This window comes from Cavia porcellus, unplaced genomic scaffold, assembly GCF_034190915.1.
Source record: "Cavia porcellus strain 051 isolate PalLab524CR breed Dunkin Hartley unplaced genomic scaffold, mCavPor4.1 scaffold_9, whole genome shotgun sequence".
Taxonomy (NCBI): domain Eukaryota; kingdom Metazoa; phylum Chordata; class Mammalia; order Rodentia; family Caviidae; genus Cavia; species Cavia porcellus.
In genome coordinates this window covers 89,762,238-89,787,515 of record NW_026947492.1, presented here as the reverse complement: position 1 = coordinate 89,787,515, position 25,278 = coordinate 89,762,238, and the positions used below count along the sequence as shown (strand labels likewise).

Below are 25,278 nucleotides of genomic sequence, written 5' to 3'. Positions count from 1 at the left end.
ACCCCTATGTCTTCAAGGTTTCTAGCCAATTTGCTTTCCAATAGATTTAGTGTTTCTGTTTTAATATTCAGATCTTTGATCCATTTAGATTTGCCGAAAACTAAAACTACACCCATGCCTATCACCATGTACTAAATTAAGATGAATATATTTTTAAAATAAAACCTTGATTATCACTGTTCTTAGCTAGTTTCTATATGGAGATGTTTTCCTCCTTTTTTAAGTAGGGTCTTTTTACCATGACACAATGAAAATGTTAATTGCTTTTCATGTTTGCTGTTCCATCAGTAGAACAAGACAACACATCTGTGTGTGAGAAGGGGATGACCAAGGTCTTTGGTGCTCTGAGATGCTCTGCTCCTGTCTCTCATTTTAGTTTCATTCTACTGGAAACCAAGGAACTTTGGTTACTTTGAACGTGCTTTGCCATCTGAGGGAATGCTTTGGGACCAAGTTGGATGTTTCCTTAGGTTATCAGGTTTTGCTTTAGAAACCTGAAGGAAGGAAAGGAGAGGGTGGGAAAGGAGAGAAGGGGGAAGGGAACGAGGAGGAGAGGTGGGGATGGGAGAAGAGGGCAAGGGAGGGGGAAAAGGAAGAGGATCAGGGGAGAGGAGAGGAGAGGAGAGCAGAGGAGAAGAGAGGATTTCTTTCCTCTTATTTTTTGTGGTTTTGATTCTTTTATATGTTCTCTGGCCTGAGCTCCATTCCAGGACCATATTCACAGGATTCAATAATTTATGACCTACATAAATCAGGTACAGCCCCAGTTAAATGTGATTTGTTGTGTGTGTGGATTTCTGTTTATGATAACTTTATTAAGATTTTCAGCAGTAAGATGTAGTCTCCACCTATTTAAAGCTTCATGCTGTTTCATCACCAGCATGATTTGAGTCTTCCTTATCTGCATGAGAGGAGATTTGCACATGTTCGCCTACCATGACGTCCCTGTGGTATAGTGTGCCTACATGCTGGGGTGCATGGAATGCGCTGTTTGTGTGGGATTGTAGAATCTGTGACTCTGGGCTGAGACACAGCAATTTAGTTACAAAGGAAATTCATCTGAAACAAATCGAGAATTGGGTGATGTCTGCTGAACACAAGATAGCCTGGCCATCTTGTCTTTCTTTCTAAACCAGATGTCAGAGAAAATCATCAACTTGGGACCAAGATGACCCAAGTTCAAAAAGTGACTCCCATATCCTTTAATACAACTCAAGGAGGAACAGAAGTTTCTACTTCTCGTTTATCCCAAATGTGGAAGTGAAGAAAATGTCTTCTATTTTACAAGGTCAAGATCTCTAAATGATCTATTTGTAAAGCATGTTACCAAGGTATGTGTCATAGTAGTCATTCAAGGGAAAGTTTTGGATTCTTGTCATTCAGGGAGAAGGAGAGTGAGAGATGGGGGGAGAGAGAGACAGAGAGAGAGGGAGAGAAAGAGAGAGAGAGAGAGAGAGAGAGAGAGAGAGAGAGAGAGAGAGAGACTGACTCTTTGATTCCCTTAAGCCTCAATAAACCTGTCTGTGGGTTTTGCTCTCTTGTGCAGTTTTGAGGAATCTTCAAACTAGAGAACTACTGCTTCCCACACAATGGCTTCAGTGCTCACATCTCTACATGAATGTGCTAACCACTGGGGGTGACAATAAATAATAAAAAACAAGCCATAGTTAGAAGTGGATGGGTAAAACTGTTCATGGAGCCTTGGATTAGGAAATTATCTGGAGCTCATAGCTGTGCTAAAGCTGGGGAGAGACAATGAGACCCTCAACTCAGGCGCAGAATTTCAGGGGGTACCAGGAAACTCAGCTATCAAGATAATGATTTAGTGTAATATGTTACAAAAATAAAAAATTCTACCATCAACAAAACGTTAGTGTCTTTTAAAGATAGAACCCAGCAGAGGTGGGATGCAGGTGGGTTAGACCATGACACAGGTATGTAACAAGTTCTGTGTTAGGGTTTTCTGTGAGGCTCCTCCTGAGCAGCAGTTTATAGACTTACCAAGGCATTCAGAACTTTACAGGAAGGATCTGCATCATCCTTTTGCTTTTTCAAGGGTGAGTGTACATGGCCTCCTTGATCTTCTTGTGTGAAGTCTCTTAACCCAAGCCTATAGACATAGAGCAAAATGTTGGGTAAAAAAAGTACAATATTGGCATGATTGCAATAATATTGTCAATGTTTAGAATTCTCACATTCAAGAAAAACATTAAGTAGATAATGATGTTTCTTGTATCATATTTAATAAATTCAAACAGCAAAAGCAATGTTTTGATACTAAGTAATAGAATGTGTAGTTTTTGAGTTCCTACTGTATGCCAGGCATGGAGCCAGATGTGTTCATGCCTGTCAGCTGGAGCACTCAGCTGAGCCCTTCAGGATGGGCCATTTCACAGGCAAGGAAACTGAAGTCCAGAGAACCTGAGAGTGTTCTTTAGGTCCATCAATCAACACATGATGGAACTAGCATCAGAACATAGGTGTCTCTAGCACTGGTGCTTCACTCAGTGCATGAAGCTTGGTTCCAGGTTTAAGCATCTGTAGTTGTTTGCATCTGTTAAAGGGAAATGCATTCGTGGAAAAAGAAGTACAAGGAAGAAAAACTATGTCACCATTAATAAAGTTTGTGTCCTTTGAGGTCTCAGCTAGGGAAGTTCCAGAGACAGAGAAACCAAGAATACTTTGTAGACACTCAGCAGATGAAACCCAAGCCTTTAATAATGCTTCTGATCTGAGCAGGAAACCTGTGAGTAAGTGGAACGTCAGGTCCAAGACAGGTCTGAAAGCTCTGCTGCTCTAGGAGTCTCCTGAGACTCACACACCCCCCACCCCGAGCCCCCCACCCAGTGAACCTAATATTTGCTTCTGCACCTCTTTGCTCTGCTCAGCCAGCTGGGAGGAGTTGCAGCATGTTAGCTCTGCACGCATCCTGAAGTAGAAATTCTGGCCTCTGGTACAAGCTTACAATAACAAATCCCATGAAAAACCTTATTATCCAATAAACTATTGATCACTGATTCAGAGAGTTCTAGCATCACAGAGGATTCCTGTCACGGTCACATGCGTCATTATCATCATGAGACAAATGCCAGAATTACTGAGTTCTCCAGATTCTGAGAGATCAGATGCAAGATAAACCAAAACCCAGGAGGTCAGATCTGGATTGACCATCCGGGGGAGGGGGATTTTCAAACTATAATATTAAAAAATGATACCCAAGTGATGCTGTGGGTGGGTGAAGCTGTATTAAACTGGATTTCAACACCAAGCCCATTGTCAGTCTTAGGAGCTTCACTTTTATGACTCTAGATATGGATTTTTACATATGATTAGATTTGATTAAAAATGTGACTGTTGGTAGATGAGCTCAAATAAATCTTTAGTGAATACTGTTCTTTCACTTGACTAATGGCACTGAATTCCTAGAGAGGTTATTATGCCTTACAGAGGGTTTTATGCTGGGTTAGTAACAAGGTTAAAATAAGAAGCAAGAGCCTGGCATGGTGGTGCACACCTGTAATCCCAAGACTCATGAGGGACGAGGGAGCTAAGGCAGCAGGAAGATTGCTGCAAGTTTGAGGCCAACATGGACTATATAAGGGAGTTCAAGGCCAGCCTGAACTGCAGAGCGAGACTCTGTCTCAAAAAGACAAACAAAAGAAAATAAAACGAGAACACATGAGAAGCAAGACCTTCTGACCTTTGGCTTCTGTCCCTGCTTTGCCTGCATTTGCCTGCATAGTTTCTCCAACACCTCCTCCGCTGAGTCCTGCATCCTTCTCAAATGTTAGGTGTTTGTCATCCATGTGGAAAAGGAAAACCATTCCTCTGTTGTAGAAAGATAGTTTTGAGGCTGTGGACATACACTATGTCTGTCAGACTCTTTGAATCAGTCCTTCCAGAGGTGAAAAGCAAGAAGTACTTCTCCAGCTGTCGGGAGGCAGGGGACTTGGCGGGGGTGTAACTGCGTTTTGCTTTATATTCAGCCTGTAGAGGCAGCAGTAGAATCATCAAGGTTTTTGTTGCTCATGAGAGTAATAGAATCCTTACAGCCCTCCATTAATGACAGGCTGGTCTTTCTGTAGACTTACAGTAGAAACTCATTCAGAATTAGAGATAAAGGGGTAGAAATTCAGAGACTTGAGCAACTGTGATCATGTCCACAGGGGCTGATTATGTGTTTAACCAGCTTGGAGCAGGCAGGAGATGCCAGAGAGTTCTGTGCCACAGAGTGTGGTAAACGGTCTCTGGAAATCAAACCAATTTAAATAGTTTCATAATCAGGAGTCAAGGAGAAGATGGCTCAAGGAAATAAAACTGGTGGGAATAGGGGCATAGAGGTGTTAGTGTTTTGGTTTGTTTTATTGGTTTTTTTTATTTACACATACTTTGGGATGTTGCTGGAAACTATGATTAATGTAACCAGAAATATCTGCTTCCATGCTTATATATTCTAAAGATTTTGAGGATGAAAACTGGATTTTAGTGACTTTTTAATATCCATTGAACTGTAGGTATCTTCAAATCACAGTTTAAAAATCATACAGCAGAAGACAAAAACAGGTGATTTTGTGCTGAGCTCTTGAAATGTGTTGACCTCTACTCATGTCATGGTATCTTCTTATTTGAATGAAATAACTCCCTGTGTTTCCTAAGTGTGTTCCTCTTTTCTTGTAATACATCACAGTTTAAATTTATCTTTTGAATTTTAGAGAAATATTTTAAGAAATAGGAAATAAATATATTGGAAAATAGGATTTTGAAGATCATATCTCATGACATAGGGTACTTTGAGAAAATAGAACCCACACATAATTCTGAAATAGGTCACACGAGGTTCAACACATCCATCCTGAGCCCAAAGCTTCAATTCATCTCACAGGGTAATTTCTACCACCTCCTTTCCAAGTCTCAGCCTCGGAATGAGGCATTAAAAACAAAGGGAAGCCTAACGAATGGTATCACCAGGAAATAAAAGACAAAGAGGGCCAGGTAACCCCCAAAGTGCTTCTTGACCTCTCCAGTTAACCATCTCAAATGAAAGTTGTTCATTCCCTTAGGGCTGTTAAACTGTCTGAAACTAGACTGAATTAGAAATTTACAGAAGTTGAACTTGCCTTAACATCCTGAAAAATGGTCAAAATAACATATTTTATCACACTATAAAGTTGAAAAATTTTATTAGACATATCAAAGTACAAGTTTAGGATATCTCCAGAAAAGGAAATAATAGCCCAGAAGAGAGAAAGTATAGAATGGAGGACACATAGAAACGGTTAGAGGATAAATTCAGAAGTTGATTGTGAATAGTATGACTTCCAGAACAGGAAAGCAAAAACCAACCACAGAAGCAAGTAATCAAAGATTTAATGAATAAAATTTCCCATGAAATGAATGTCATGAGCTGTGTTGTAGTCAGGGTTGTGAGGAGAACAATTAGAATTAGGACACACAATTTATCATATTATTTTATGGTGGTCACCCAGAGTTAAACACAAAAAGTGCAAGATATCTCTCTGCAACACTAAAGACCCAGAATATTCAGCCAAGGGAATGGATCTCACAGCAATGTCCTGCATGAGTCCAGATGAAAACCTGGAGGTCATAACAGTGCCTCCCAGTAGTCCAACTGGAGGTCTAGCACCCATGAGAAGGACTCATGCCAGTTTGTTTTACGGATCCGCACTGGGAAGGTCCAAAGTCAGCTAGAAAGTCCATGCCAGTGGGATGAAGGAGCTGTGGTGCTTGGTTGAGGGTTCTGCACTGGAGGTGAGAAGTCATGCTCCTAATAAAGACCAAGGCTGTCCTGAAAAGCACCACAGCCATCCTCAACAACACAAAGGTCCCGAGCTCTTCTGATGATAAGCACAGTCGAATACATGCCAGGAAGCCAGCATGATGAATTTGTCCTGGAGATTAAGCAGCATATTATTATGTCTTTCCCTTAGAACCAGGAAGCAATGTTCCATGTAAGGACCAGAGCTCCCACAAAGTGAACCTCAGCCACTCTCACCAACAAGGTCCCGAGCTCCTCCAATGACAAAGGTTGAACTCACACTGGGGAAGCCAGTCATGATGAGCTCCTATAGGAGAACCAATAGTTCCAAACAGCAACACTTAGAGAAACCCACAATGCCTCGCTTTTCCACATCTCTACTTATGCTGGCAGCTTTCCTCAGGTGACCATCTACACTCACCACCACACTGATTTAATTTAGCTCATGTTAAGTTGACCACCAGTTTTTAATCCATAACAAACTGCAAGCCAGATAGAGCTCACTAAGCATCTGAGTGTTATTTATGTTTATGTGAACTCATATCATTTCTGAATACCAGAGAAAGAATGATTCTAATTGCTTTGCAAAGAAAAGAGAAAGCAGGTGTGTGTCAAGGACAAGGATCCAGATGACACTCACATCCTGCTTGCGATATAAGAAGCTAAAAGAAAATGAAAGTTGTTCATAAATTTGAGGGCAGGGAGAATATACTATGTCTACCTGAACATCAATCACTTTATGAGATTTATTGCACAAAGATTTGTGCTAGCCCCTAAGTGACCGCGTCCTATTCCAGACCTGGGACTATATTAGCTCTCATAATGAAAAGGAGACTTTAAAGTTGTGACTACACAAACATCCTCAGCGATGCCAGGATATCTTCGGTTCCTGGTGGCCTTTATATAATTACACGGTCTTTACTAGAGGCAGAAGAGTTTTACATAGACAAGGGTTTGTGCTAAGCAGAGATGCAAATGTTTGATCGATACCACTGTCAAAGAAGTAATGAGCCAGGAAATGCAGGGGCCTCTAGACACAGAAAACCCAGGGAAATGGATTGTCCATGGGGGCCCAAATGAGATGCAGGGATGCTGACCTATTTATTTTATAATTTTGCCCTGCAGAGTTAGAAGGTGAGAGTTGAGTTGTGTGATGTTTGTGGTGATTTAATACAGAGACTATATTCAACACATACAGAGATATTGTGGGGCGAAGTTATTTAGGGTCTGCAGTTCTGAGCCATCCAGATATTAGTGGATCATGAAGATAACTATGATTCTGATATTGCAGCCCTTTCCCAAAGAAATTCTATAGTTTTTTCTTTTCTTAGAAAGCTACCAGCAGATGTGCTGCTTTAAGCTGGTGTGATTCATGCAGAACAAGAAATTTCCCAAAGTGGGCATCCACACACGAAGGAAATATGAAAGGACAGCACATATAATCATAGCACACATCTTTCATCCACTGTAAATCCACTTCCATAGTCATAATTCTGTCCTGATAATAATGACAAATAAAATTTATGACCATATATATTGGAACCTAGCAGGGTATGGTGGTGTATAGCTGTAATCCCTACACTCAGGAGACTGAGGCAGGAAGGTTGCTTCAAGTTTGAGTCCAGCCTGTGCTATATAGTGAGCTCAAGGCCAGCCTGCACTACAAAGTGAGATGCTGTCTCAAAAAAAAAAAAATGTTGGGTCCTGCTAATATTAGAGGGGGGAAAAGGTGTCTTGATTTTCCAAACAAAGAAAACTGTAGAGAATTTTAAATATCAAAAAGCAAGAAATGAACAGTAAGCAAGGAATTTACAAATACGGGTATAAAGATGGGATGACAGAGCCGAAGAGCTGGCTGTGCTGTGAGGGGGAGGATTTCCCACCTTTCCCTGGGTTCCTGTATTGTGTACGAGTAGAAGTAAACAGTATAGGCAGAAACACACTGACACTATAGATGAGAAGCTCTTTCCTTCACTGTGGAGTCCATTTCTCCTTTTTTGATAATTTCATTTTTCTTTGAAAATAAATGTTCCAGTGAATTCCTCAGACAACACTGTTACATATGGATTATGAGTGTGTTTCCTTAGCTGGTTTCCAAGCGCTGCCTTTGTGGAAGCCTGCAGGTTGCCATATGGTTAGCACCCAATCTACTAGGGCTGATTCTATGTCTAACTCCTCATTTTACTCCAGAAACTAGGCTAATCTCTGGCATGCACTACACAGTGTGACTTGATAAATGGAATTCTGGCCGAAAAAATGAATGCATTCCTAATCATTATTATCGTTTTTATGAGCATCATAAATCAAAGTTAAATATGAGAAAGCAGATCATTTTAAAAATTTTCATGAAAAATTGTTTGAAATATTCTTAAGGCATGCTAGGACAAAGTGCCTGTCTCTATTGAGATCTGTACATTGTGTCACCATCAAAGCTTCATACTCTTATTAAGGCACATTTTTAACAAAGTCCTTCTCTACTGAATTAATAAGGTGTATTCCACAGCTCACTCACTGAATTAATGATCAAAACCACAAACACAGGTACCACACTACTACCTATTTGGAATTGATTTTTTGTCCAGTTGTTCTGCATTCTCACAGCAGTTGCCAAGTTAATGATAATGATGTGAAACTCTCTATGATGATTATAATTCTTCAGCCTTTTAGGGTAATTGCATGATAGGTTGCTGCATTCTAGCATTCTCATCAGAAGGAGTTTGGCCAGAGTGGCCTGCTCCAGGGGTTCATTTCTGTGTGTTGGGGTCCTCTCCTTGCTCTGCTCTCTCTCTTCTGCCTTTGTTTTTTCACCTTCTTTCTCAGTTTTTCATGCTTACCTGTGCAACGCCTTGCGCCATTAGCTGTCTTGACAAAGTTTCACATTTATGGATGTGGCGCTAAATTCAGAATGCTTGTTTTGTTTAATCTTGATTGTATTTTCTAGCTGGATTGTATACTGAACTCAACACTCCGCTGAATCTTCTTTGTAGGGCTGTTTTGTGAATGAATAAGAGCTTATGTGAATCACTTATAACAGTGCCCGGCTTACAGTAAACTCCCCAGGATAAAATGAAAGTTACTTTATTTTTGGCCCTAGCGGACTATAAATTTATTTAGTGTAAGAATCACCAGGCTTCTCATTTATTCCGTGTTTCCTTTGGGTCATAATAGTAGTGATATACAGTATTTGCTCAATGATTTTTTGACTTCTAGGTGCACTATCTAGTTTGTCTTAACTACAGTAAAGGCAAACTCACTCATGACGTCCCAGAAGATATCTAGAAAACTATAAAGCAAAAATGAATTTCACGCACTATGAATGTATTATTTCTTATGGCAGTAGTCTTCTATATCTGCTTTTCACTTTATTCAGTTTCGGTTACCTATAGTCCACCCAACCTGAAATTACTAAATGGGAAACTCCAGAAATAAACAATCTGTAAGGTTTATATTGTACATCTTTCTGAGTAGCACGATGAAATCTTGCACTATCTTGCCTTTTCCTGTTCTGCCCCAAATACAAATACAAACCATTCCTTTGCTCAGCATATCCACACTGTAGTGCCACCTGCATGTTAGCCCTTAGCTGACACCTCAGTAATTAGATTGATTTAAGATCTTGCAGGGCCTGTGTATCAATAACTTTTATTTTATTTAATAATGGTACAAAAGAACAAAAGCTGGGAATGCCGAAGACCAACCATAAGGTGCTGCCTCTAAGAGAAAAGGTGAGAGTTATTGCCTCAATGAGGAAATAAAAAAAATTGAATGTGAAAGTTATTAAAATCTGAGGTAAGAACGAATTCTCTATCTTTGAATTTACGTAGAGGAAAATAAAGTCATGACAGTTTTACTGTCACACCTGAAAGTGAAAAAAATACCGGAACAGTCCATGATAAGTTCTTAGTTAAAATGGAAAAAGCAATAATACACACACACATATGCACGTGCGTACACACACATACATGTAACTTGGTGCTATTCATGGCTTCAGTTATTTTCTGAGGGTCTTGGGCTGGGCTCTTTGGATATATCCTCTGTGGTTAAGGGACACTACTGTTTACTTACAGTTTTTTTAAAAACTCAGAGTAAAATTACTTCATATTGTTGGTTCTTAGCACCATTAACTTCTTGGTCCTCTACTTTAAACCACATATATTTGTTTTCTGTCCATTTGGTTCTTGTTTGTGAAGTTCCAATCAGTCACATTAAAGGACTTACTACCTTGCATAAGTATCACCTGTCTAGGCTACTTGATAATTTTTTATGTATCACTCACCAGATGTCCCCTTCCACTCTGTTATTGTGTTAGCATCAATAAAGATAAAGATTTTTTTCAGAATTTCAGCCATCTAGTGAAAATTACTGACTTCTCCTTGAAGATAGTACAGGATCAGTGGACATATATACTGTGTTTTAAGTTTTTTGTTCCTATTTTCCATTTCTTGTAGCTGTGGAATTTCTGGAAACTTCTCTACCCATCACTAGTTTGTCATTAACTACTGAAGTGGGTCTAGGGATTTGTTGACACTGTGTACCGTTTTTGGACTTGATGGGTTTAAAAGTCATTGTCAGACCTGTTTTAAACCCCTCTGCTGGTGTCCCCCATATATGCTGTCTCTTCACCTCTTACCTTGGTAGGATTTTCAAATTTTCCCCCTTTTCAAAAGACCCAAGTAATATTTAAAAGTATGCTTTATTTTGAGAACTTCAGCCTTGATTTTGGTCAGCCTTCCAAACTGTTCATGTTTGTGTTCACAGTCCAATGGGTTAATTTTGCTCTATTTAAATATAAAATAAGTGAAAGGAAAAATATTTAAGTGAAAGTCTTCTGAAAAGAGAAAAAGTTTTATTCTGCTTATTGTTTATGCAAATAGAACATTTTGTTCACTATTGTGGAAAAGGTTTTATTTTATTTAAATTCAAAATGTGTAACTTTTCATAATTTAGTAATTTGATGGGTTCACTAAATTTGGCATTAAAATGGAGACTGTTTCAGCATATATAATTATTGATATTTGACTAAAACATATTTTTCCTGCCTCTTTACCTGTTCCTCACCTAATTAAACATAATGAGGAACACAGCTTTTATGCTACATCGATGCCTCCCTTTGAGACTCTGCAGCATAAGCAGCCCACGCTGCCTCTGTACGTTTGTGTGGCGACTATGAATTGTTAACACTCCTTTTTCCCTTTGTCCACTCTGCTTCCTGTTGGTAACAATGCTCACAATGTCTCAATCCAAAGAAAGAATTTAGCCTTGCTAAGCTGATACATGGGAGGTGGGGCCACAGAATATGGAAGAAAATTACCTAGACCAGCCCTATCTGATACGTTTTAAGGCTGAGCTAAGATGCAGACAAAGCTGCATGGAATTTAAGGAATTATGGCTCAAATGTTAAAGGTGGGTGTCTGAGGTCAGGCAAGGCTCACAATCCACAGGTGACTGTCCATATGGGCAAGTCCACTGAAGATAACTAGACTTAAACGCTAGTGAATGACTATGACAGAACAAGAGAAAGCAGGATGTTTCTACAGACAGTGAGGCATCAGCCATACTGCAAGACTCCATTGTTGGTACAGAATACCAATCCTGGATGCCATAAATGCATAGAAGGTGACCAGTCACCAGAACAAGACAGGCTAAGCCCAAAGGACAGAGGTATACAGGAACAGAGCTTGGACGAGTTGAAATTAATTATGTCTCCTAATTCCTAATTATATCCCCTAATGGTTTCAGTCCATTCCATTCTTCAAAGAAGTAAGAAATTTGTTAGACCTTCCTGTTCTTTCTGAAATATTCCTAGGGCCACCCATTGCTGATCTTTTTAGCACTGAATACTGCCATTTTGTCAGTCTCTTATTATACCACTTTTTATGACTGACTCACAACTTTGTGACTGTCAAAATTTTAGAGCAGAAAGCTACACATTATTTGGGATGAAGATAAAATGAGCCTGTAATGATTGATAGATTGTGTCAACTTGAGGAGCTTAGAAATTTAATGAATCAATTCAGCAGGGGGCCAGGGTTCTCACTTTGTAAGTATCCTGAGCCTGTGCAAGAGGAGGGTGCAGAGATGCTGTGAGTGCTACACTAGCCCTAGGGCGAGTAGCCTGCTTACAGAAGAAGGGAGGAGAAGAGGCTTGCTCTCCCCCACTTTTGCTCTTGCTGCTTTTGCTGTCTTCTGCTGCCTTGAAGTGTTGCCCTGTGCTATGTGCCCCCCTGCCTTGGAGTCAACTGATTATTAACTGAAACCACCACCAACTGTTAACTAAATAAATATTTCTTTCTTTAATTTTGGGCAACAGGTATTTTGGCTCAACAATGAGAGAAAAGTAACTAAGACAGAGATCTACTCACTGCCTGCTGAATGAGCTTGTATGCTACCCTGGGGAGATAAGACCAGAATAAAAGAGGAAGGAGAACTTAAAAATAGCACTGCTGGCGTCTGGAGCACAACAGGTGTGAAACTGTCCATTACTTCACTGATGAAGTGTCTTCGGAGCTGAAGAACTGTGGTTCAAGGCTGAAGTAACAAGCAACACCCTGTACTGAAGAGTGAAGGAGAATAAGGGGAGCAAAAGCCCTGCGGATTTGGTGAGAACAAAAAGTTCCTCAGGAACGAAACAAGTCTCACCTTTGAGAGAGCACTTTGTGCAGAGGCCATAGGGTGCTGTGACTGCGATGCTGGAGAGAAGAGTCTACAGCTCTCCTTCACTGCCTGTAGAGAACAATTATCTTAAAGACTTTCACCTCCCAGCAATCTTTACTGGAACGTATTGTTGGAGAGCTGTGAAACTTGTGAAAAGCATGAATTATAGCTGTTATCTATGCTTAGTTCACGGTTCTATAGAGCCTGCTGTGTTTTAGCAAAATGTTTGAAGCTCCTTTATTATTTAATGTTTTCATCTAACCTCCCGCATCTCACCCAGTAAGATCCCATCCAATACTGGCACTGAAGTAAGTAGTTATATTCTCCAGGACACAAGTTTGCTTTGCCTTGTTAAGTTTTGGCTCACTTTATGTCTTCTGTCACAGATGTGTGCCTTCAGCTGTCTTTCAGAAAAGTGCCTGCTTTTGAAATTTCTGCTATTTGTGCTGTGTGTGTGTGTGTGTGTGTGAGAGAGAGAGAGAGAGAGAGAGAGAGAGAGAGAGAGAGAGAGAATAGAGGCAGAAGCAGAAACAGAGACAGAGACAGAGACAGATGGAGACCTACGGAGACGAGAATTTATTTAATAATGGAGTTATTTTTTTCTCACTTAACAGAATGTTAGGAATATAATATAAAACAATTAACAGTAAACCTACATTTGTCATTGCCCTAGACATTTGCTTACCGGTGAACGTAGAATAATAATTTTTCTGTTTACCAGTTTACTACTAAAGTAGTTTTACTTATCCTTATTCTTTTGCTTTGCACATTTCTGACTCTCTTCAGATAGAATTCTGGAGGTAACACTGTTCGCTGGTGTACACAGCTTTAAGTATCATTTTGCTGGAATCCAAATGGTCTCCCTCTGGATACACACTGGTTCTCTTACATCTATTTGTGCTCCCTCCAGTTTGTAAGAGATGTCTATTTCAATGCTATGAATGTTCAGTATTTTGGATCTTTGCTAATATCTCAGTGGAAATTAAATTAGCAGTGGTTTCTCTTGATCATCAAATAATCTGAATTATTGATCTTAAAAAGTTAAAATTACTTTTAGATTTCTATGTATTTTCTTGACATTTTGTTTGAATTTATTCCACTAAGTAAATATGTATGTTTTCAAATTTGACTTGATAATCACTCTGAATGTTTTCTTACATTTCTTCTGTCATTGAAATATATTTTAATTATTATTTTAAGTGCTGTAAAATATTGGCCAAATCCATATGAAAAGTTTACATATATGTATATATATACACACACATACACATGTAATCATATATATGTACATATATAAATATACGTACCTAATCATATATAAATGTTCATATTTAATTTAAACATTTTGTTACAGTCTAATTGAGATAGAAAAAACTCAGGTAGTACTTTCGGTGTATAAACTGATAGGTGTTTTATAGGGCTGCACCCGGGCAGCCCTCACCACAATCAGTGTAAGGAAGCAATCAGTTCTCAACTGTCCTCATCCTTGTTGTAATCTCTCAGTTTTCTCAGGTTCTCATTTAATTAAAAAACCTCACTCCATTCCATTTCTATATATTCTATTGCTTTCTGTTTTCTGAAGTTTTCTATAGGAGGAATCATACAACATTCACACTTTTAGTCTGATATAGAATAATCGTTTGCTATTATATGAATTGTTTAAAGCAGTAGTTTATTACTTTTAGTGTGCAGTCTTATTCTATTATGTGGCTACTTCATAACTTTGCAAAGTCTTTCCTTACAAGGAAGCGTTTTTGCTGGTTTTTGCCAGTTACTTGGAGAGCCCTGATGGCTGTTTGTGACTACCTGTGTGTGGACAGCACTTTTTCTCTCTCTGGGTTAAATACCTAGTGATGGAATAGCTAAATCCTAATACTGTTGGTGAATGTTTAACTTTTAAAGAACTTCCTCTTTTTCTAAACTGGTGACATTGTTTTACATTCCCAACAGCAGTGTGTAAGTTCTGTTTCTTGTTGACTCCCAAAAGCGTACGGCAGTCTGTAATTTTGGCCATTCTAATAGGTGTTTAGCAGTAACTTGTTTTCTTAGGTGTAGATTTTATCTGATGACTAAATAATGTTTGGCATCATTCTGGAGCTTCTTTGAGAAGCACATGTCTTCTACACTAAGGGTTCTATTTTAATTAATTTTAAAAATTAATTTGATTTCTTTTTTGGAATTTGTTAAGTTCTCATGTATTGAGATAAATTCTTTTTGTCTGATGTATACTTTACAAGTATTTCCTCCAAGATTCTGGTTTCTTTTCCTTTACTTTAATAATATCTTTCAAGAGCCGAAGTGTTTAATTTTGGTGGAGTCCACTGTGCCCTTTTCTAGTTTGCGTTCATGATGTTGTATGGAAGAAGTGTTGGGCTCACCCACAGTCACAGTGTTTCCCACAGAACTTCTCAAGTTTTGGGTTTTATGTCTGTGTCTATGGTGTGCTTTGTGTTGGTTTTTAAGTGAAGAGAGGCGTGGCTCAGAGTGTTGTGGTTTCTGCTGCATGTGGACGTCCACTTTTCTGTTCCCGTTGTTGCAAAGACTGGCCTTTCAGTGCTGACTCACGTTTCCGTCCTCATCAGTCCTCAGTTGTCCCATAGAGGTGATTCATTTTCATCTTTCTGTTCAGTCAGGGTATTTACTGTTAAACCAATAGCATATTAATTCATCATTTTTACTCAGTGATAAATCTTTGAAGAAGGTTGTTTACCCTTTATTTTGTTTCTTTCTTTTTTTCCCTCCAAACTGTTTCATTTTTTTTTAAATGTAGCAAAACACACAGCAAACTGTTCTAGAACTCCTAACACTAATGAAAGTGGGCAGTTATCATGCAGCTGTTGGTTATTTCTGGAAATTCAGAAAAAGTGGAAATTTGTTTTGCCATTTTGTTATTATTCATTTAATTATTGCAAAATAAAATATTCATGCCCCAACTGAAGACTTTTAATCTAAGAGCATGACTCAAAAAAAGAAACGAGCCATCTGTGTTCTCTTCTTTTCATTATAATGTCACTGTAGTCACCCTGGGGATTTCCAGTGGATTTTCTTGAAAGCTTTGAAGAAGAGGAAAGCAAAAAGCAAACTAAATTGTTAGAGTGAAAGACTCACCAGGCTGTTCTTAGGTGTTTCGCAAGGGCACACATAGTTATGTCAACACTGATATTTACAGCTGCAGATAGAACAAGATTTATGACACTGATCAGTGTGTCACATGATGAGACTACAACTGAGATGAAAATTCATGATGATATAGCCATGGCTTAGAAATCCAACTTTGAAAAAACAATTGAAAACTAGCAAATGCTACCACGCAAAAATTAGTAAATATACAGATTTATTCTGGAAGCGATGTCATATTCCTTTCAAATCTAGAGGAAAGTTTTGAAGAAAGGCTGTATGTTGACTCACGGGGAACAGTGAAGTCTTTCTGTACACACATGTGAAATCTCTGTGGAGCTGCACACTTGTAGTCAGCTCTTTATCTCCTATTGCCGATAAAATACTTTTTCATACTCACTTGCGATTCTTGTTTCAATACTTTTTCTTGATTTTTATTGAGCATAGATCCCTTCCTGGAATTCATCCATTTCTGTGTGTGTGTGTGTGTGTGTGTGTGTGTGTGTGTGTGTGTGTGTACCTCTGCTGATTGAACTCAGTGAATATAGTGTAGTATTATAAGTCATGAAATCCAATTTCAAAATGTTTACTTGATGCTATAAAATAAAAAGAAATAGTAATGTTTAAATTTATTTGTTCATTTGTCTTGCTTTTCATTCAGTTGGTGGCTTCTGATAGGACAGAATTAGTGGAGCTCATTTTCTGATAAATCTTCCTGTAACCTATGCTGTGAGTTACATTTTCATCTGAAAATTCAAGAGGAAAGACACATAACTTTGAGCTATATTTGAAGGAAGGCATTCAGGATTGGTCCATGTGTAAAAACTCCATGGCCTTCATGCAGCATGCAGTGATATTTTTGTTCTAATATCTGTCCTGGTATGGAAGAGTTAAATACTATTTTAATGTATTTCCAATGTTTGATTATCTTAAATATTGGTTGATATTAAATATTTCATAGAATTTAAGAAGGTAGTTACAGATTTATTTTTTGTATGCTTGTTTTACCTTTTGAAAAATTTTGCTGTATTTATAGATAGTCTTCAAATTTCTTGAATTATGGTAGTATGAAATATAAGTAGTAAAATCTTTTTTTATAGTTTAAAATTTTTTATTATATGAAAAAATAAAACCAAATTTTTAAACAAAATGGGAGAGTACAATACTTATACATTACATATTATCTTCAAAGTAGTTAGAGTACAAGATATGGACACAGAAAAATTCTTCAAAGGATATTAGCACAAACCTTTCCTTTCAATGAACTAAGAGAAACTAAACATTTCATTTTAACTTTCTGATTTAATCTTTTGAACAAGCTAACCAAATTAATATTCAATTTCCAGACTGGAATAAAGACTGAGATTGTTTCAGAGACACAAACAACTATTAATCATTAGGTTTAGTCTTATAATTCTGTGATTTTGACTGTACTTTTTACCTGAAAATGATTTTATCCTGATATATTGATTTCCATAAAATAACTGAGGCATGTTACAGGGTGGATTCTCTTCACAAGTGTATTCAGATGGTCAAGTTGGTAATTTCATTCATTCTCATATAAGTGAAAAAGAATCTTTAGGAACAGGATCAGAAATTGATTTTAAATGATAATTTGGTGTCCTGACAGAGAATGTTACGAGTTTTCACTCAACCTCACAAATGCTGAAAAGTAAAGAATTTAAGGAAAATACCTTTACTCTCCTAAGAAGTAAAGTCCTTTTTAAGAAGTTCCTTAGTTAACCTAGTTTCACCAGTTGCAGTTGGAAGGTCTTTGACTCCTGAAGCAAAAACATGGAGAAGATAAGGGGAGTGACTGAGCACACACACATGAAAAGGCGCGCTCAGGCAGGAGACGGAATCTAATACTCATCAGAACTGCAGTGCCTTTGAGTTCCATGCACACAGGAACCTGGGTAACATCACCCACAATGGTTTTTAATTTCACTCAGTGCTAATCTGGGGTTTGAAATTTTCTGAGGAAAGTTGCATAGTGATTCCTGTGGTGTCCTTCACGTGATTTTGACATGCAGAAGTTAATTATTTTTTAAATGAGAGGGGGAGTAGGAAGAGGGAAAACATTACTTGTATCCGTTGTTGTGCTAGAGATTTCACTTGTAGAATCTCGTTCACTGCTTGCAGTAACTGAAGTAAAATGTCCTTGGTTGAAAGATGAAGAAAAGATCACAGCATGGCGGCTCCTTGTCACTCACTGCCTGGTGCCCACTATGGTGAAGAGAGTAATTTCACACGCTTTGGCTGAAGCGTTTGCTGATGTCAAGCGGCCAGTGGCCTTACAGCTGGTCCCAGGGCTTCCCTTGGAGCCGATGTGGATGGCCAGCTATTTCTTTCTTTTTTAGTTACTTTGGAAGTTGGTACCTTTCACAAAGTTGTTTTGTTTGATTTAAATTGTTCATTATTATTGGCATATGGCTTACACCATAGCAATTCCTGCCTGTTCATTGGATGTGTGTAAATTTGGAGCTCTAATGTATGTACTCTTGCTTTGCTCATCATAATTCTGCCTAAAAATCTATTAATTTTATGGACATTTTCGAGAAAGTAGATCTTCACTTTATTTTTGCCCCATTGGTTATCCATTTGCCGTGAATTGAGTGATGTTGCTTGCATCTTTTAATGTTTTCTCTTTTGTTTACTTTGAAGACTGGTTTTCCTTTTTGAAGTGTCTCAGGCTGAAGCTGGGATAGTAACCTAAAATACTTCTGCATTTCAATTCACTGTTATATATGTCTATTTAGTCACTATTTAAATAGCATCTCACAGATTTTCATATTTTGTATTTTCATTTAATTCAAACTATTTTATAATTTTAAATATAGTCTTCTCTTTGAACTGTGGATTTTATCCCTGTTTTTAATGTGCTAAAGATCTGTAAATACTTCAAATATGCATATATTTTGTGTTTTTCACTTCAATTCTAGTTTTTCATAGAAATTTCTGTATGTTTTAAATCTTTATTAAAAACTGGTTAATAATCTAGAATGTAGTCTAAAACAGTAAATGATCCCTGTGAAGGCAATTTTTGGAGGAGGATTTCACAAATGTCAGTTAGGACAGGTTGGTTGACCGTGTGGTGCAGGTTGTCTGTACCATTTCTGATTTACTTTCTTCTCAAGACGTAAAGAGCAGAGGCTCCTTTTCACGGTTCAATAATCTGTGAATTCCACGGTCAAAGTGCAGAGAGTTTCAGTTCCCAAAAGACCCTGCTTCACAGTTTGCAGAGGGTCTTCCTGTTGTGTGTCTCCGTACAGTGGAGAGAGAAAGAGGCGCTCTAGAGATTTTCCTCTCCTCATAACCTCACTCACTCCATCATGGCGGCCCTGCCTTCTCACTGGCATCAGAACTTCTTCATATCCGGTAAGATATTTACCATTTTCAGGGCTCCTTAATCTGTTATCTTCGATCCAGTTTCTTTCTGTATAAAGCATGTCATTAAAGGCCCAGAGTTCTTTAAATGTGTTGATGATTGACTTTCTCAAGTCTTATTTTCTGTAAGAATGTCTCTATTACATGTTCATTACTGGAATATGTTGGCACTGAATGTGGAACTAGACTTTGTCAGGTTTTTTCTTAAATATTTCATTTTCTATCTTTATTTTTGATGTAAGGCCTCACTGTCTAGTTCTGGCTCGCTTTGAACACACTATATAGCCTGAAACTTGAAGAGATCCTCCTGCCTCAGCTTGCTGAGTGGTAGGATTATAGGTGTGCACCACCATGCCAAGTTTACCTTTAAATACTTTAAAATGAACTATCTTGCCTTTCTTATTTAAATGCTTTTAAAGAGACATGTGTGAGTATTCTCATGACATTTTAGATTGTGCATCTTTTGTTTTCTTTTAATACAGAGGATTGAAGTGCAGGTCTTCATCCTAAGCTACCTACTCAGTTCTTTTGATTTTTTATATTGAGACATTAAAAAAAAACTCACTAAGATGCTCTGACTTAGGGTTAAATTTGCAATCCTCCTTCTCTGCTTCCCAGAAAGGTGGAATTACTAAAATGCACCTCCAGCTCTAGCCCATATGCCATGTTAAAGAAATGACCTCTTGAGATTGGGTTTGTTTGCTTGTCTCTTATATTTATTCCTTTGATTAAAATATGCCTTGGCAAGGTTTACCTCTGTGTTTTTTTTGGGGGGGGGTATTGTTGATTTCTTTTTTTTTTAAATACGTAATTTAAAAAATATACATAGTTTTCTGTAATTTGGAAACTAGCCATAATTTTGCTATACTTTTTCAAATAAATTGTTTTTTTAACCTCCCTTCACCCCCATTCTTTGGACTCCAACAATTAGTATATTACACTATTTACACCTTACTGACACTGTCTGTTGTCTTCTCTGCTATGTTATGGGTAGATTATGTGGCCATGTTTTCATTTTCTATGAACTAGGTTTTATGTCCAATTTGCTGTGTGGTGTCCTTTACCATAGTGCTGTGGCCTGGATATGGAAGTATCTTGGGAGAAGTTACTTGTATATGACTTACTGTTTTTTTTCTCCCCTTTGTAGAGTTACTATTTTACATTTTTAAAATTTCTGTCTGTAGTCTGAGTTATTTTATAAGGTTTTTCATATACTTTATTATTGCTTATGCAGAAACATTTCTTTTTGTGTGGCATAAGAGTATTATTTCTGTCAGTTTTGGAAATATTTTCTTCATGTTGATCTCACATAAATATTTCTAATATCCCTATTACCAACAAAATTATTGAGAATCAATTAAGCTAGGCTTTAAAGAAATTAAGAATCTAGAACAAGCAAATGTGACAAAGAAAAAAATACTACGAAATAAGGCATAGTTGTAGGAGAAGCATATCAATGGTCCACTCAAACATAACTGAATTTTGATGGAAATTTTTAAAGAAATACGTATGTTATTCAGAGAAATATGTGCAGTATGTTCCATGAGATGATAAGATCAGATCAGAAAAGTAGCTTAAAGGTGTATTTTAAGTGAGATAAAATATTTTAACTTGATATATTGATATTAGAAAGCTGAGATAATTTCCACAATACTTTGAGAAATTCTCTAAACTAAGGATATGAAAATAAACAAATGAGACAAACAAAGATAAATATCAAGTTTTCACTTATATGGGAAAACCACAGTACTAAAAATTAAAGAGCAAAACAAAAGATAATAGTAAACAAGGAGGTCGATCTTTCCTAAGAATGAAAGGGGTGGAGGTGGGGGGAAAAGGGGGAGAGGATGTCAGAAACAATTAACATGTTTTATGTACATGGACAAGTTCTTCTTGATGAGTGTAATTGTGTGTCACAGACGTGTCCTAATAAAATGAAATATAAAGATAAAAGCCAGTAATGCTTTCATTAGGAGCTGGAAGTAGAGCAGAGGAGAAGTGTGTAAATAGAAAGACATTAGAGATATATTCTAAGACTTAGTCAGAAGACAGCTGTGTGTTAAGACAGTCCAGCTCCTGAGCAAGCAGTCCTGCTCTGGGAACTGTCCACCCTCCATACTTCTTGACTGGGTGAGTTAGTGCATGTGTGTTTTGTGGTTGGCATATACAAGGAAACAAAATGAAAATCCCAAGGATCATGCCTTAGGTTTCCATGCTCTGGAAGAACTTGAAAGGGAATGAACAGAGTATCAAGAAGATGAGTTTTAATAATAGACAGACTGAATGATGGTGAGAGTGAGTTCTGTTGTCTTGAATATTATTGGGTAACATTTTTTTTGGCTCTTGGTTGACCCTTACTTCTCCCCATAAATGCCTTACTTCTGTATTTTGTTCATAAATCCAAGTATGGAAAACTGTGCTCTTTAGCAAAACAGTAATGCAATATTAGGTAGCTTTCAGGAGGACACAGATTTGATGTCAGTCTCACTGAGGTTTTAAATTCATAAGGATTTCACTGACAGAAGCTCTGTGAATTTTGAACCTAACGCTGTTGCTGTAGCTCATGGAAGAAGCTAGACAACAAATACAGTGAGGCATTTGCTACTCAAAGGAAATGTAAGGTAAAATAAGAGAATCACATAGAAAGAGAGAAGTACAAAGCAGAAAGGTTGAAGAGCATGGTGGGGCCTTAGGCTCTGAGAAAGATAGCAGCTGTGTGCCAGGCAGGCAGGGGATGTGCACTCAGCTCAGCTCATTGCTGCCCAGAGAATGAGGGCCAGCAGCACGCAGCCTCAGAGGTACATGTGTTCACCGGACACTCACATCATCCCTCCCATTTAAATGTTAGTAAAATACTTCAGATAGAACACGGGAGCCCATTCAACCCAGCCACCTGGGGCCTTCAGTTAGCAATCTTGTCTTTTCCTAAGAAACAGTGACCACCAATGCTTTTCCATTCATCCCGATTGCCGTTCACTCCCATTTAAAGTTTTCTCCCCTTCCCTGGCTCAGGGTACCAGTTGTATTCTGCGAGACAGAAGGAGAGAATGGTAGAGGACAGCCAGCCACTGTGGGCCAGTGCTGTGGCTTTGGAGTGTCCCTGGGCACCAAGACTCTGGAGCTGGCCTCTGGGACTGGACAGAGCTGATCCCACAATCTGTACAGTGAGAGGCGTTATTGGTGCCTAACTCACAAACCCACTTCTGGTGGCCTCTCCTCATCCCTTGGGGCCAGTGCTAGTTTCCAAGGAGCAATGTCCCCAGGAGCTTTGTGGGGACCCATGTAAGACCTCTTATTAAGTCACAGCTCAGCTGACATGGCCCAGGTATGATGCAGCTGATGGCCAGGGGTTTTACCCCTTAGAGATAGGACACAGGGAGGTTCTTTTCATCTGTTGGGAAATACAGTCCCCAAGGTTGGACCTTAGAGCAGAGTTCAGATCAACTCTTGGGCTATGCCACACAGCCCTGGGACACAGGTTTCTCTGTGGTTGCTGCGAGCCAAAGCTCTCTGTGCACACAGCTTGGCCGCTGCTGTTTTGAAAGGCAAGCCATGTACTCACAAGCCTGGTGAGCTGGCCAGGGCTGGGGGCTGGAAGAGCCAGGACAGTACTACCAGCCTATGTCCCTCAGGATCTCAGGACCTTCATGGACCCTGCAGAGTGTGGATTCCAGCTGGCCCTTCTCAGGCCTCAAATAAATCGTGCAGCATGCTGGCTGGCTCGGCTCTGCAGGAAAGTGACTGTCTGACTTTGCTGGGGACTCTGTGTCCTTGGGACTGCCTCCCATTCTCAGGGGCCAGACTGCATCTGCCCACAGGGACGCAGGAGAGGCCAGGCTGTGACTTTGGCATTGGCCTCACTTACACCTGGGTTGCCAGCCACAGCACAGATGCTAAAGGGCCTCTGCATGGGCAGCTGTTCCGCTGCCTTTGAATCTGACCCTTGGGTGAGGTTGGAGCAGCCCTCATCTTATACTTTAGCCAACCTCAGCCTCAGGACATGGCCTGAGCATTTGGACTAAGATGCAGGTCAGCATTTTTAGTCATTTAACATAAGCAGTTTCCACTTCTGTCTGTCTGTCTCTCTCTCTCTCTCTCTCTCTCTCTCTCTCTCTCTCTCTCTATCACTAAGGATGGATTGATCTCAGCCATTCTATTGAGCTACATCCCCAGCCTTTTCTTTTTGTTCTTTTAAGGTAAGGTCTTGCTAAATCACTAAGATGCCGGAGCTAGGCTTGAACTTGATACCATCCCACTGTGGTCCCCCCAGAACACTGGGATCACATACCTTGCCTGGTTTGTGCCAATTTTTTTTTCTTTTTGTCTTTTTTTTATTCAAAGTTTAACTCCAGCCATCAGCACGTGGGGAGCTGTGCAAAACCCCGGCCCCTCCTGAGACCCCTGTCATCTCAGCAGACCACCTCATGGGACCCAGGAACTCCAGCTAGCTCTGAGTACAGGGCCTGACAAGACCCAGGCTCCCTCCCATGACCCCTGCCAATCAGGACTTAGGAACTCCAGCCAGCAGTGCACCTCCGCAGTACCACCACTGCCCTTGGGGACCCCCCACCTCCTGAACCTACTATTGCTGTTGCTCTTTGGCTCCCACACCTCCCCCAGAACCTTGAACTGCAGTGGATTAACCATGCTGTGTGAGGGGAGACTCAGTAACCTCTCATCCAAACAGAAGGCTTCCATCATCGAGGTGAGTTTACCCCTAAAATAGGAATAGAGTGTGCCACCTTCAGTAGGTAAACAGGAGCAATAGCAAAGCTAACTCCAGAAGTAGGCCATTGGTGAGCTTGACAAAAGGGTGGTGGAGTCCTTCCTCCACACAGAGAACATCAGGTAGGTTGAGGAGGGTCCCAATAGACCTGTCCCAATCTGGAGAAAATTAAAAGGGCCTATGTGATACCCAGAGACACAGTAGGGGCCCACCCAAGACAGACACTATAAACAGGGAGATCTGGGAGTCCAGAAGAACATGGCAGATAGATAGCAGCAGCCTCGGATGCTCTCTGAGAAACTGCACTTGAAATCCAGGAATCGTGCCAGGCAGGAAGTCCTAGGCAAGGAGAGATATTCTTTGCCAACCCAGGAACAAACTAAATTAAGAGAAACCAACTAGAAACGCAATCCCAATGATACAGCAGGAATAGATAAGGTCTCAGCATGGAAGCCAGACCTCATGCCACTGGAAACTACGATCTGAATTTCCTGTAGCCACTGTTGCATCCCGGTCAGCACAGCGGGGAGAGAGGCATGAAAGCTTGGAGAGTGGGAAGCATTGAATGGAGCTGGGATCGGGGCTGGCTGGGTGCCCTGCATCGACCTGTGGTGAGTGAGTGGATTGAGACCCTTCCATAGAGAAGGAGGCTTCAGCAGAGGACATACTCGGACCAGGCAGACTTCCCAGAATGAGATGCTGTAGTGACTTCAGTCACATAACCCCCTCTCAAGCAGGATTGATGGGGAGTGCCTGGCCTGCGAGACGCCTCTGGCTGAGATCCAGTAGGCAAACCCAACCCAGGTCCCAACACCTGGAGGTGCACCCTAGCGGTGAAGCTTTTGGTAGGGTGGAGGGGTGGGCCAGGCATAGACTGCCCAGGTCTCTGTCTCCCTGGTGCACTGCGGTAGGCGAGAACACCTAGCCGGCGCAACTCAGACTGTGGCGGACAGGGAAGGAAGCTGGGCATCCTATATACGCTTATATATAAGGAACAAAGAATATGGGAAGAGGGAGCAACAAGAAAGGGTCCTCGGCCCCCAATCCTGAGAAACATGCAATAGCAGACACAGCACCAATAGACATAAAGTGCTATCTCCAGAGCCTCATAGACGAGTTCAGGAATGAAGTTATTAATGACCTGAAGCAAGACATAAGCAGAATAGTTAGAGAAATGCTAAGCACCGCCCAAGAAAAAACAGATGGTGGAATGGAAGAACAGAAAAAAAAGGGAGAATTGTTTGATGGAGAAAATAGAGAAAGCATAGAATATGAGAATCAGGTTCAAAGAGATTACCAGGAAACTAAAAACTCTATCGAAAACTGGCATAACAGCTTGAAAGAAACTAAAGATAGATTATCTGAACTGGAGGGCAGATTTGTAATATGGGAGCATGAAATGAAAAACTTCTTAAAAATAACAACAAAAAAAACCCCAAACATCAACAATACAAAAACTAGAAGATGATAAGAGGATCTATAACTTAAGAATTAAGAACATAAGAGAAGAAGTGGGGACACAAACAAAGGGAATACAAAAGCTATTCACAGAAATAATCCAAGAGAATTTCCCTGATTTAGCAAATGGTAAAGATACTCAGATATATGAGACATACAG

At 39.6% G+C, this 25,278-nt stretch overlaps 1 protein-coding gene across 2 annotated transcripts in view; it reads left to right on the top strand.

Annotated features, from left to right (window-relative positions):
* Window positions 1-16,175, top strand: part of LOC100725615 (protein kinase C-binding protein NELL1) — a 625,998-nt gene extending 609,823 nt beyond the window's left edge. For both annotated transcript variants that reach the window (XM_063256792.1, XM_063256795.1), the window contains exon 16: window positions 12,087-16,175. In XM_063256792.1, the coding sequence (XP_063112862.1) occupies window positions 12,087-12,106 (20 nt within the window). In that variant the 3' untranslated portion in view covers window positions 12,107-16,175. The remainder of the gene's footprint in view (window positions 1-12,086) is intronic.
* Window positions 16,176-25,278: the final 9,103 nt, after the last annotated feature.